Here is a 14,906-nt window from a genome sequence, read left to right on the forward strand (position 1 = left end):
TGTATGTGTATGTTAGACCAGTTTATGTGTGTATGTAGGATGTTAGACCAGTTTATGTAGTTAATAAAACCTTTCTTGTATCACACTTGACGTGTTCATTGTTTGCTCATAACCGGAGTCACTAATCATGCAGATTTACGCTACAAGCTTTGTAGAATTGTACAGTAAGAAAGTTATTTCCCTTAACCAGGAAATTAACGTTCTTAGAATTGACAAGACAGTTGACCCTGAGTGGTCAGCTAAATATCTACAGCGGATCTAAAATATGAATAGTTAATTATAACTAGTTATGGTTAATTATTCATATTTCCTGTTGTGAGCTAAATTCGCTACACATATTTTAAGATACGTCAGAGCAAGATATTTTCAGTTGAGGCAGCTCAAACATGCATTTTAGTCTGGGACTAGCTTAAGCCTTGTTTGTGAAACCGGGGGTATAAGAATTCATTTAAACTTCATGATTTTTTTTATGAAGTCTCAGCTTTCACAGCTGACTAGCGATATCGCTAACTATTAATAGTTTGTCACTGGTGGTCAATTAAGCTGTCTTGATCTGTTTTTATTCTTGTGCGATGGTTTGTAGATCCCCAAGCTGCCGACGAGTCAGGTATATTTTCTCCTGTCCCGATATGAGAGTTATGGAGAGTTGCCTGGAGCAATATGGCGGCGACGTTGACGTGCCCATGTCTATGGTCATCTACCTCTAGTCTAGATAGTTCACCTATGTATTATCCTAGCTTGTAGTTATGCACGGTTGATAAAAATGTTAAAATTACGCTTACTTTACTCAGTAACGAATCCCAACTCATACGCATGAGGCCTGACTGACGTTAGGATAAACTTGCAGTAGGCGCGGAAAAGCCGAGCCTGCTCAGCAAAGCCAACTGGTACGCACTTTAACGGTAAAATACAACTATAATCGCTCAAATTGCCCATTTTAACGATGTTTAACAGGTGGAGAAACAAATGTGTGTCAAATGGGACTTGTACATTACAACTGCAGTGCTAATGCAGCACAGCACAGCTGGCACCGTCTCAAATGCAAAACTTGAAAGGTAAACACACTTCAGAAAACTATGACAGAACATAACTAAAACACTATGCTAAAATTAACAATAATCTCCCTAAAGTCATGTTACACAAGCATTCACCTCATCCACGACATGTTGAATATGCTTCTTCGCGCTGCCCAACCAACAGCTTCGTCAAATTCATGTTGTTCGTCTGAAATTCCTCCACGATTTAGTTAGTTCACTGTATAGTCTTGTGTCTCCTTGTTTGATGTTGCACTGCGATGTCTTTATGTATTAAACATAAATCTAATTTCTAGATTTGCTGAATAGGTTTTTTTTCTTGGTAGAAAGGATTCTGAAATTGAATTAATGTTCAAATTTGACTCCTGCGCATTAATCCATGTTCAGAGATCTGGCCGGTTAGTGCCAAATCTCCCAATAAGTTAGAACTTAAAATGTTAAGTTCATTGAACTAAATTGGGCTCCTTGAATTACAATAACACCGAACTGACTTAAAAAATCAAGTTGAATCTAGTATAACTTGTATAAAACAGTTTAAATTGCTTAAATTATTTTCATGTGTTAAAGTAACTTAAAAACATAAGTTGTCATGATTTTTTCACCATATCATTTTTTACAGTGTGGAAAAGTTTACTTTAATTTAAGTTCACTGAACAAGCAATTTTTTTGAGTGCAAGATGATGAACCAAGAAACTCAACATTGTATCAGTGTCACCTCGCTATCTTAATGTATTTCTAGACGTTCGTTCATGATGTGCACTGTAGCACTGTAGCTGTAATTAGGTGTAATTTTGCAATAGGCTACAGCTCGTTTTTTCCATTGAACAGAAAGAGTGTGAAGGCGTGAACACAGAGTAGATCTGAAACTATGAATGCTTTAAGTGGGGACTGACATTTTGAGGACCGGCAAGGAAACTCCGGGAAGATCAGATTCAGCTTTACAACGAAAGATGTAATCATTTTTGTAAACATTATCCCTTTTAACACCCAATTTCTGAAGAATTGTATTGATATTATAGTTTAAACACACACACACATCCTCCATTCTTCACTTGATGCTCCTTCCTGTAGAGTTTAGCAGGACTTTGTACGTCTGAATTTAAGAAATCTAGAGAGTTCAGCTTGATTTGTCATTTTCTTTAACAAATTTCAATGCAAACACATAATTCTGAACTTAACTCACATTTAAAATCCAAATCTAGACCTTGAAAGTTGTAGTTGTGTAGGCTGTCAATGGAGGAACAGAAAGCTTTCATTTTATTAAAAATGTGTTTATTTGTATGTTGACCATTTTCATTTTTGGGTAAACTAACCCTTTAATGGGTTGTGAAAGAAAATATGATTGATTCGGAGTACTCACAATATTAAAATGTCCATCCCTCAAACAGGTACTCCAGTTTACATGAGTTTAGTGTATTCCAGTAATTGGAGAGCTTTTAGACATGTGTTTATAGTATATGAGTGCACAGAGTGTGTAAAATACATTAGCATTCTAAAAAGCCATCAGTGGCAATGAATAATACAATATAATACAAAATGTTAAACAGCATATAAAACGGTTTTATAAAAAAAAAAGATCTTTTGATGGAGACGTTCCTGAAACTACCACAGGAAGACCAATCATCAATTTTCTGTTTAACTAAATCTCAATATTCTCAATAAATTCTTGCATTTTTGAAGGGCCTATCGCACTGAGGGTGACGCAAAAAGGCGAATCGCTGATGAATGGTGCTTTCACACCAAACATTAGACGATGAATCGCCATTGGCTAATTCATGCCTGCACGATATGTAGCACTGCCTAACAATGCATTTTACAGCACACTAGGCGGTGCAACTCACCACTCAGCTGATAGTCCTACTGTTAATACTTTGATAGCCCTACTGTCAATACTATTAGCCAATCAGAGGTGTTTCTGTTAGACAGAGTTCTGCAAGCTTGCAAATGATTCAAGGGTGTCATTGCATCATACACTGGCATCACTTAATCACACTCAGTGTGAAAGGCCTTTAAAATCAGAGTGCAGATTCTCTTAATTAATCATGCATGAAATATATAAGTGCTTTACACTTAATGAATTACTTGCATGTCTTATAGAATTAATTTACAACAGCAAATCATCTTACAGCTGACACCAGCAGAATCCATGCTTGATCTCCTCCTCATGCGTTTCATGATAAATTTCCCACTTTTCTCTTTCAATCATTTGCAGTAGTTCTTGAACCTGATCATATGCCTCTTTCTTGTTATTGAAACAGTGAAACTTTTCTCCATCATTCTTTCAATCATCTGCAGCAGTGCTTGAACCTGATCATATGCCTCTTTCTTGTTATTGAAACAGTGAAACTTTCCTCCACATTCAGTCACCAGTTGCTGGAAATCTGCATGGTTTTGCTTTTTTAGATGTTCATCAATGGTCTCATCCAGATCCTCCAGCTCATCTTTGTGTGTGAACAGAATCATGAAGTACTTCTGAACCTCAGGACCAAATAAACATTTCATAGTATACAGGATCTCTTCCTCATTTTGCACAGGTTCCTCTAGAGGAACCTGTGTTCCTTAAAGTTCCTTGATGGTTCAGTCCCAGAGATATGGAGATCTCAATGCTGCTCTATGAGTAAACTCGTAAATTGTACACATTTTCAGTGATCAAAAACCAAATGTGGGTCGCTTCACACACAGCTGATACCTTTTCTTTTAAAGAGGAATATTTAAAGAATAAATAATGTTAAAACTAGAAATGTATCTCATTTTTTTGTCTATCAGCTCAATTGCATAGAGCATACATGTCTGAGTGCCATACATATTATTTTTCTATAGTTGGCATGCCTGTAACTCTGAAAGTATTCATGGTATTTTAATATCTTCTAGATTCTCATGCTTAATAAACTTTCCTTTCGGAATAGTCATTTTAATCTCTAAAAAGTTATTTTATAAAATGTCAAAACTGTTACCACAGTATCAAAAGGACAACAGAATGTATTACTGATCACACTTTGTGTTATTTAAACGTATTTTAATCATGATTTCATTAGTGCCATGTGCTCTTAGCATTTATGCTAGCAAGTGGAGTTTTTGGCAAAAAATAAATAAAATTGTCAATTCTGTTACAGTCAAACTCTGTTACCAAGGTAGAGTAACAGTGCTGACAATGCGTAACAGAATTGACAGTCCATCGGACAATTCTGTTACTTTACAATTCTGTTACTTAAAGGGTCAACTCTGTTTATGAACTATTTTCACAAAAAAACAATAAAACTGTTGTTTAAAATCTCATAAACATTATTGATGTATTTTGCACCCTTATAATATTTCAACAACATTTTTTTTTGTTTTTACTGGATATTGTATATAATACATTTTCAGACGAAAAATATGTGCTCCAAGTGGACTGTTCTGTGAAGACATAGGTATTTATTTATTTATTTTTTTTAAACTAAACTCCAAACTAAACGTCAGATTCGTGTATTAATTACTATTGATCAAATCGGTCTTAAAATATCTGAAATTGTGTTTGCGATTCACTTTGATGTCATTCACCGAAACGGGCTACTTTATAAAAATAAAATCAGGGGAAAACGGCGCTACGTGAAGATATTCCTAGCCACAATCCACTGTATGAAACAAAATGGGCAAATGTCTGTTATATTGTGTAAGCGATGATGCATCTGTTTACTGCGTTTGCAGCAACTAGTTACATGTAAAGGAATGACGTAATTTAATTACAAAATAAATGTAACTGTGAAAAAATGTGTAATTAAATTAGTTATGAAAATTTTTAATTTTACAAAGGTGGGTTACATCTGAACATTTTCACACACATACAGATTATGATTGATTTAAATCATTGATAATCAAATCATGCTTTAGAATATGAGACACCAATGTTTCAGTTTAGGACACAGAATAAATATGCTTATTTGATAACTGTTTTATTTCTAATTTGGGTTTATGTATATGCTTTGATTTTTTAAAAAAGAATAACTGTTTTATTTTCCCAAAGCATTGTTAGATTCCAGTGTTTCCTGTCATAGCTATGCAAAGATTTGATTTCAAAAACAGATTTTAAATCCGTATTTAACTCAGCTAGTAAGCAATATGATTTGGAAAAAACTAAACAAAAAGCATGCTGTTTGTGTGGTGGTTTCTTGTGGTTTTGCACTCTCTTTAACACACTGTTCACACTTGTGACTCTGATTGCAAGTTAAGTTTCCTTTCTCTCTCTCTGTCTCACTCTCTCTCACACACACACACACACACACATGCTCTCCCCCCCCCCATCCCCAGAAAGAATGACACCATATAAAAATAAGAAATATGATAATTCTTAATAATAAGAATTATTATTGAAAAAGTGACATCAACAAATGTGTAAAAACACTATAGAAACTCCAAGACCTTTATCCTAAAAGAGGGACAAAATAAATGAAAGAGAGAGATAAAGAGGGGACACATATTGACACAGATATCAGTGATCTCAATGGTAACAACATTTGAAGCATAACTTAAGAAGAATTTCTGCTCTCTTCTTCCACCATGCCATCTGTTTATAAACTCCTCAGTTTCTCCATCCAGCACACTGCAGTATTTACAGAAAATATATCTTAGCATAAAGATCAGATAGGAAGAAAATGGAGAGAGAAAAAAACTACCATTATATGTGGTTATACAGTCATTTCAGAAAGTATTCAGACAACTTTTTGCACACATTTTTTTTATGTTGTAGATTTAATTTTAAACTAATACAATTTTACAGTTTAAAAATTACAAAAAAGAAAAAGGCCTATAAAAGTTTGGGCACCCTGCATGGTCACTACTTGGCAAAGCACTCTTTGGCAAGTATCACAGCCTGTGAAACGGTACAGTTTACAGCTATTTGAGTAATAGAGTATTCGAAATGTAATATGTAAAAGGACAGTAAAAATAATAATATTCATTTTAGCGTACTTGACCACTCACAACACCCTGACTCAAACAGAACAACAAAATTCATCTTAAGATTGTCAGGGGTCCGGGCCCTGTGTTTCTCCCTCTCACCACCAGAGGTCGCCATCTCCCTTACTTCCGGACCCCATTCCCCAAACTCCACTCACCTGTTCTCTCATTATCTTAATCATTGATTCATTTGTCCCAGCTGTTTACCTGATTGCCTCTTCCTTATAAGCTCCCTGTGTTTTCTGTTCTGGGCTCGTTTGTCTCACTTATGTATCGGTTCATGCCTTTGATTTCTGTCTGCCCTGTCCTCAGTTTATGTCTCGTTGTGAGCATTTGTTATTCTGGCTTTTTCACCTTCGGGGTGGTTTCAGTTGTGTTTTTTGTGAGTTATAAATAAAGACACCCTATCTGCCTGCACTTAAGTCTTCGCCTCGTACAGACCGGGACGAGATGTTATGTCCCTAGCCCATCTGATTTCAATATACTAAAAGAAAACATACATTTACACATCAAAATACAACTTTCTATTACTTACATGGCACAGATGAATTCTTTTCAAATGATCTTGACAAAAAAAAAGCAGTCACAAAAAGATTAGAAGAACCCTAACCCCACTATTCACATGTTGTTTAATTAAATAATTAAATTTCACTAACCAACTGCAAAATACCATTTAAAAACAGAATGGATGATGCTGTAAAATAAATCAATACATACATACATACATTAAAACTGCTGCACGGCATATATGTAAATGGCATATACCTAAATACAAATATTGAGAATGTGTTTGACAGTCAGCTGAAAAAATCTATATATATATTTACAAAGCCACAGACACTCAGTGCTGTGGAGCCTTTGGGGTGTAGCAGCTACTGGCACAAAAACAAAGGGGAGAAAAAGAAAAAGCATCACTGAATATGTACAAATTGAAATGTACAAAAATTGATTTGTAATCAATGGTTATTGGCTGATTAGTGTGTGTGATATGTAAAATGTCAGTAAAATAAGGGTAAGTGTACCCATTAAGCCCATTTACCCTTAAGCCTACTTTCAACTTTGACATCAAATTTTAAAAAAGAGAAAATCATGTTTTATGCTGATCATTATTATATAAACCAATCCAGTAATTTGTTAATTCCAAGACATTTTTATTGCTTACCAATCACATTTGGTAATTCTGAGTTAGCCCCACCCATTTCTGCAGTGTTCAGCCATTTCTTTGATAAGTACACTAATATTATGTCAAATAAGAGATACATGTATTGTTTTTTGTGTATGAACAAATAGTACTTTATAATTTTATACAATTTTCCTTTAAATGTAAAGATTATTATTTTATATTATATTATTAATTTTTTTTAAAGATGGGCTTAAATGGTACAGTGCCACAAAACATGCAAACTATAGCCAACACAAGCTAACCTTGAATGAAAAAAACGTAACATTTCTTAATGTGGGCACAATGAAAATGATTACGATGCATAGTCCACAGTATATTTAAGTTCCATGCATGTTTTTGTAAACATATCTTACATTTTAAAGGAAAACATTGTCTTTTTTTTACCATTACTCACTGTGGGACCATTTAAACCCACTTTATGTTTTTCAGTGAGGAATCCCTCTAATTACAAACTTTGATCAATTTTCTGAGTGAAAGTGTTTAATAACAGTTCTTTGTGTGCTTTTACCTTACTAACCTTTTACCTTAACTTACTTATTACAGAGAGGCCAACAACTTACACACTGTTTAGCACCATTATATAATAGAGTGAAGGCCAAGATCAGAGTTAATGCTCATCAGGTTGAATGTTATTGGTACAGGTGATGAGCGCTATATAGCAAGCATCAGTAAAATCACATTTTTTTTTAAATACGTCGCTCTCACCAAATAAATATATTGCTGTTTTATTTCTTTAAAATCAATCAATGCTAATATGTTGTGAATAAATCATGTGGGCTTATTTGGAACACTTTTCAGATGATCTTGACAAATCTGACAAAAAATATATAAAAAAAGCAATCACAAAAAGATTAAAAGAAGTATAGCAGAAAGGCACATTATTAGCCTACACTATTCACACACAATGTCGTGTAATTAAATAATTACGTTTCACTAACCAACTACAAAATACATTACTTTTAATGTAATGTACAGATCAGGTGATGCTGGACTGTAAAATAAACAAATAAATAAATAAATAAAAACTGCTGCATGACATATATTTAATGAACCTAAAAAAACAACACTGAGAAAGTGTTTGACAGTCAGCTTAAAAAATATATACTTACAAAGCCAAAGACACTGTGTGTGTGTGTGTGTGTGTGTGAGAGAGAGAGAGACTTTTTTTTTACTTTTTCAAATAACTTTTCTTACAATAAAATGAACAACCATTAGCTATTTCTTCACAGTAAAAGCCATTCTCAAATATTTACCAACTTAAAACAAAACACAACTCTCCATTCACAACTGAGCATAAGGCTTCTCTACAACACCATATAGATTCAAACGTCATTCAATTATTCATCATTTTATAAAATCGAAAATCAACAACAATTCTGGATTTCACCATTACTTTAAACACCCTTAACACATCACTATCATTTCTCTGTTCTATATGATTTCTCCTGCTAGTGTATATAGCCATTTTTGCTTTTCCAAGTACAAAATTTAACAACTGACATTCATCACGTCTCTTTCTCACATATTTAAAACCAAAAATTAAAGTCTGTACAGAAAACACTTCATTAAAACAGTTGAAAAGTTCTTTTAACATTTCAAACAAAGGTTTCAGCCTAAAACAATATATAAAACAATGAAACACAGTCTCTCTTTCAGAGCAAAAAGGGCAATCATGACTTGAATCAGGATTTAAAATAGAAACAAAGGCATTAACTGCGATTATTCCATGGAAAACCCTTCAATGAATGCATCCATGACGCGTTTCGATGGCAAAGGGTTTTAATTACAATATAGAAATGAACAGCAACACGTTGCATGAAGACGGTAAGATAGAAAACAAAAGATAAACCAAATAAAATTAAATAAACAAAGTGAAACGGTCAACAGAAAGTGAGCGTCCCAGCTACTCACCCCCTTCCTCCATGATATCCACATCCAATTATTATTGTCCTATTGGGGGTTTGCACATTTTTTTTTTCTTTCTTTCTTTTAAAAAGGCAAGGCAGTGGCCAAAGGAATTCAAAATGGCTTTACACTTCTTTCCAGGCATTCTGCCGAGTCAGTGCCTGTGCTGGTATACACTGAAGATCAGGAGAAGATTGATGCAATCCACTCAAAGAAAACGGGGTCAAACATGACATGAATAACTGCAGCTCAATCACAGGCACATGTTTCTGATGCAACTGCTCCTTTAAACAAAAATACAGCCAATAAGATCGAGGGGGAGGGTTTAAGAGCTATTCTGAGACTTATTATTGTGTAATTTTTCTTGTTGTTATAATCTATTCTAGTGCTCACGTTTTTGGCAACTTAAAAACGGTCTTGTATTTGTTTCTTTCCCCCATAACTCTTGCCATTGTGTCAGTACCGTGATTTAAACGCTGCCTTGTTTAGTAGTGCATGAATATCAGCTTCAGGAAGTTTTGCTGGTTATTCAGATCTGCACTCGTCAAATCAAATCGTTCGAATACAGTTTAAAGTCTACTCTGAACTTCACGCAGAATGATTGCACATTGCCAGAGACAGAGCTCATCTGGAAACACTAACCTGGGAGAAAGAAAGTTTAAAGTTCATATACAACAGAGGAAGGATGAAACTGGAGTTCTGCAATGAAGTCACACGGACTGATGAGAGGCAGGTGCATCATGGGATTGCACGTGGAGATGATCTGGATGAACCACAGACCGTTGATAAATCTGGAAAGTGTCATTGTTTCAGTGAAAGGTCGAGTCCAAGAATTTCTGCAGAAGAACGAAGAAACAGTGGGAAATGGTGGGGAATTTATCATGGAGCACATAAGGAGCGCCAGAAGGGGCACTCGTGTCGATTGTAAGTTTTGTTTTTGTAAACCTATGTCGGTTTGTTCTTCATAAAGTCTCGGTCTCAGTGATTTTTCTTTCTACAGCGAGTCGCCAGTGATGTTGTTAGACTGCAGGACTGGACAATGAAGTCTTCAGCAAATGCACTCGCAAAGCTTTTTTCGGCAGTATGTATAGCCCTAGGCTATATAGCCTATTGATGGTACAGGACTAGTGATTAGAAAATAATTAACATTTTGCAGTTAGAAAGTATTGTTAGTTTTTGAGTGTGGTTTTAGATGCAGGCACATGTTTCTGATGCAACTGCTCCTTTAAACAAAAATACAGCCAATAAGATTGAGGGGGAGGGTTTAAGAGCGCTATTCTGGGACTTATTATTGTGTAATTTTTCTTGTTGTTATAATCTATTCTAGTGCTCACGTTTTTGGCAACTTAAAAACGGTCTTGTATTTGTTTCTTTCCCCCATAACTCTTGCCATTGTGTCAGTACCGTGATTTAAACGCTGCCTTGTTTAGTAGTGCATGAATATCAGCTTCAGGAAGTTTTGCTGGTTATTCAGATCTGCACTCGTCAGCAATATTTAAAAATTGGCGCCAGGAAGCATCACGACAGCTGGCGCATGCTCATTGGCTCTCGCGCGCGCTTCCTCAACGATTGCGACACGATCTGTTTCCTTGCGTTTGAATAACACGCGCGACTTCACGGAGTGACTCAAGATTTTCAGCATACAGTTTAAAGTCTACTCTGAACTTCACGCAGAATGATTGCACATTGCCAGAGACAGAGCTCATCTGGAAACACTAACCTGGGAGAAAGAAAGTTTAAAGTTCATATACAACAGAAGAAGGATGAAACTGGAGTTCTGCAATGAAGTCACACGGACTGATGAGAGGCAGGTGCATCATGGGATTGCACGTGGAGATGATCTGGATGAACCACAGACCGTTGATAAATCTGGAAAGTGTCATTGTTTCAGTGAAAGGTCGAGTCCAAGAATTTCTGCAGAAGAATGAAGAAACGGTGGGAAATTGTGGGGTTTTTATCATGGAGCGACAGAAGGAGCGCCAGAAGGGGCACTCGTGTCGATTGTACGTTTTGTTTTTGTAAATCTATGTCGGTTTGTTCTTCATAAAGTCTCGGTCTCAGTGATTTTTCTTTCTACAGCGAGTCACCAGTGTTGTTGTTAGCTTGCAGAGTATGTATAGCCCTGGGCCAGGGATCCTCAAATCTGGCCCACGAGATCCACTTTCCTGCAGAGTTTAGCTCTAACCCTAATCAAACACACCTGAGCATACTAATCAGTGTCTTCGGGATCATTAGAAAATCACAGGTAGGTGAGTTTGATCAGGGTTGGAGCTAAACTCTGCAGCGCATTGGACCTCCAGGGCAAGATTTGAGGAACCCTGCCCTAGGCTATATAACCTATTGCTGGCACAGGACTAGTGATTAGTTTTAAAAGAATTAACATTTTGCAGTTAGAAAGTATTGTTAGATCGACCAGGCGAACTTCTCTTTGAATTAAACTCTCTCTACTGTAAAAATCTTTACAAATGCATTCAAATTTGACATGGGATCAGGTTTTTTTTAATGAAAAATTTTTGTTTTAATATAAACTGCATCAAAGCTGAATTGCTTGTTTCATAATTGGCAGGGACGATACAATATTGAGTCAAACTCGCTCAAACTAACATTTTATCACGTGGTTATGAAGCACAGTAGGATTTAAATGCAGTGTTTGTCGATGCCGATTCGTTCTTCATGTGAACTCTTCTGATCGCTAGCGGTCGAGCGGTCGCTTATTGCTAGAATCACAAGCTGGGAGCTGATGCTGTGCGAGAACCCGTGCTGCTGTATGGGTGTTACAAAAGAAAAGAGCCAGTCTACGCCCAATAGGGGATATTATCTCGCAGAAGAAAAAAATAAATGAATAAAATAAACGCAATAAAATTTGAAAAGAAATACACGGTCTGAAGTTACATTTAGACTGAGAGACAGTACCTGACTCCCAAAAAACAACACATGTAGCCTATTTATTTCACGAGGGGAAAAAAAGGTTTTATATATAGCACACGTACGTCTGCAAGATGTCTGTTAAAGATCTCTTGATCTGGAAAGCATCTGCTTTGGACAAACATCTAACAGACGTCTTTCAGGTGTCAGTTTTACATACATTCTAAATCATAAACATCTTAAAGACATCTAATAGACGTCTATTTGACATCTAAAAGGAAACGTCTTAGACTGCAGGACTGGACAATGAAGTCTTCAGCAAATGCACTCGCAAAGCTTTTTTTGGCAGTATGTATAGCCCTGGGCCAGGGATCCTCAAATCTGGCCCACGAGATCCACTTTCCTGCAGAGTTTAGCTCTAACCCTAATCAAACACACCTGAGCATGCTAATCAATGTCTTCAGGATCATTAGAAAGTCACAGGTAGCTGAGTTTGATGAGGGTTGGAGCTAAACTCTGCAGCGCATTGGCCCTCCAGGGCAAGATTTGAGGAACCCTGATCTAGGCTATGTAGCCTATTGCTGGCACAGGACTAGTGATTAGTTTTAAAAGAATTAACATTTTGCAGTTAGAAAGTATTGTTAGCTCAACCAGGCGAACTTCTCTTTAAATCTTTACAAATGCATTCAAATTTGACAAGGGATCAGGTTTTTTTAATGAAAAAATTTAGTTTTAATATAAACTGCATCAAAGCTAAATTGCTTGATTCATAATTAGCAGGGACAATAAAATATTGAGTCAAACTAACATTTTATCACGTGGTTATAGGCTACATATAATGTGTGAGGTCTCCTTTAATTATAACAATATATATGTCATGCAGATTGCTTCGAAGCACAGTAATAAAATAGGATTTAAATGCAGTGTTTGTCGATGCCGATTCGTTCTTCATGTGAACTCTTCTGATCGCTAGAGGTCGCTGTCGCTCTTATTGCTAGAATCACAAGCTGGGAGCTGATGCTGTGCGAGAACCCGTGCTGCTGTATGGGTGTTACAAAAGAAAAGAGCCAGTCTACGCCCAATAGGGGATATTATCTCGCAGAAGAAAAAAATAAATGAATAAAATAAACGCAATAAAATTTGAAAAGAAATACACGGTCTGAAGTTACATTTAGACTGAGAGACAGTACCTGACTCCCAAAAAACAACACATGTAGCCTATTTATTTCACGAGGGGAAAAAAAGGTTTTATATATAGCACACGTACGTCTGCAAGATGTCTGTTAAAGATCTCTTGATCTGGAAAGCATCTGCTTTGGACAAACATCTAACAGACGTCTTTCAGGTGTCAGTTTTACATACATTCTAAATCATAAACATCTTAACATCTTAAAGTAGACGTCTATTTGACATCTAAAAGGAAACGTCCTATATATAGACGTATTGTAGATGGGCAAACTCTCTAACTCTCTAATCTTGCAGATGTAAATGCAGACGTCAAATAGACGTCTCCGTGATGTATGTGTGCTATCAGGGTATATATTCCATACGCTTTCTAAAATAAGTCCCTTAAAACCGCTTATCAGTTAAGTATCCACATTGCTTGCAGCATATGCTATAATAATGCCAGCAGGTAGGCCTACTGGAGGCGAGGATACAACTAAAATCTTAAGTTTATTAATTAAAACCATGTAATGTTTAACACTTTCTTATTTAATTTAACATTCAGTTTTCTTAGTTAGAAATGAATCTCTACAGTTCTAAGTAGTAAGGAACCCGGTAGCTGCATGTCCTGCAGAAGAAGAAAACAAAGTAAATCGTGTGCACAATGGTGGGGAATTTATCATGGAGCACATAAGGAGCGCCAGAAGGGGCACTCGTGTCGATTGTAAGTTTTGTTTTTGTAAACCTATGTCGGTTTGTTCTTCATAAAGTCTCGGTCTCAGTGATTTTTCTTTCTACAGCGAGTCGCCAGTGATGTTGTTAGACTGCAGGACTGGACAATGAAGTCTTCAGCAAATGCACTCGCAAAGCTTTTTTCGGCAGTATGTATAGCCCTAGGCTATATAGCCTATTGATGGTACAGGACTAGTGATTAGAAAATAATTAACATTTTGCAGTTAGAAAGTATTGTTAGCTCAACCAGGCGAACTTCTCTTTAAATCTTTACAAATGCATTCAAATTTGACAAGGGATCAGGTTTTTTTAATGAAAAAATTTAGTTTTAATATAAACTGCATCAAAGCTAAATTGCTTGATTCATAATTAGCAGGGACAATAAAATATTGAGTCAAACTAACATTTTATCACGTGGTTATAGGCTACATATAATGTGTGAGGTCTCCTTTAATTATAACAATATATATGTCATGCAGATTGCTTCGAAGCACAGTAATAAAATAGGATTTAAATGCAGTGTTTGTCGATGCCGATTCGTTCTTCATGTGAACTCTTCTGATCGCTAGCGGTCGCTGTCGCTCCTATTGCTGGAATCACAAGCTGGGAGCTGATGCTGTGCGTGAACCCGTGCTGCTGTATGGGTGTTACAAAAGAAAAGAGCCAGTCTACGCCCAATAGGGGATATTATCTCGCAGAAGAAAAAAATAAATGAATAAAATAAACGCAATAAAATTTGAAAAGAAATACACGGTCTGAAGTTACATTTAGACTGAGAGACAGTACCTGACTCCCAAAAAACAACACATGTAGCCTATTTATTTCACGAGGGGAAAAAAAGGTTTTATATATAGCACACGTACGTCTGCAAGATGTCTGTTAAAGATCTCTTGATCTGGAAAGCATCTGCTTTGGACAAACATCTAACAGACGTCTTTCAGGTGTCAGTTTTACATACATTCTAAATCATAAACATCTTAAAGACATGTAATAGACGTCTATTTGACATCTAAAAGGAAACGTCCTATATATAGACGTATTGTAGATGGGCAAACTCTCTAAAAAATACGTCTTGCAGATGTAAATGC

The 14,906-nt window shown here is 36.1% G+C and overlaps 1 protein-coding gene across 1 annotated transcript in view; it reads left to right on the forward strand.

The window, feature by feature from the left end:
• The window catches only part of LOC107575391 (golgin subfamily A member 6-like protein 22), a 15,020-nt gene extending 14,313 nt beyond the window's left edge, over nt 1-707 (forward strand). The window contains exon 9 of the mRNA XM_016261775.1: nt 584-707. Within this exon, the coding sequence (XP_016117261.1) occupies nt 584-707 (124 nt within the window). The remainder of the gene's footprint in view (nt 1-583) is intronic.
• The last annotated feature ends 14,199 nt before the right edge of the window (nt 708-14,906 follow it).

The sequence above is a fragment of the Sinocyclocheilus grahami genome, unplaced genomic scaffold (assembly GCF_001515645.1).
Source record: "Sinocyclocheilus grahami isolate Dianchi unplaced genomic scaffold, SAMN03320097.WGS_v1.1 scaffold2607.1, whole genome shotgun sequence".
Lineage (NCBI taxonomy): Eukaryota > Metazoa > Chordata > Actinopteri > Cypriniformes > Cyprinidae > Sinocyclocheilus > Sinocyclocheilus grahami.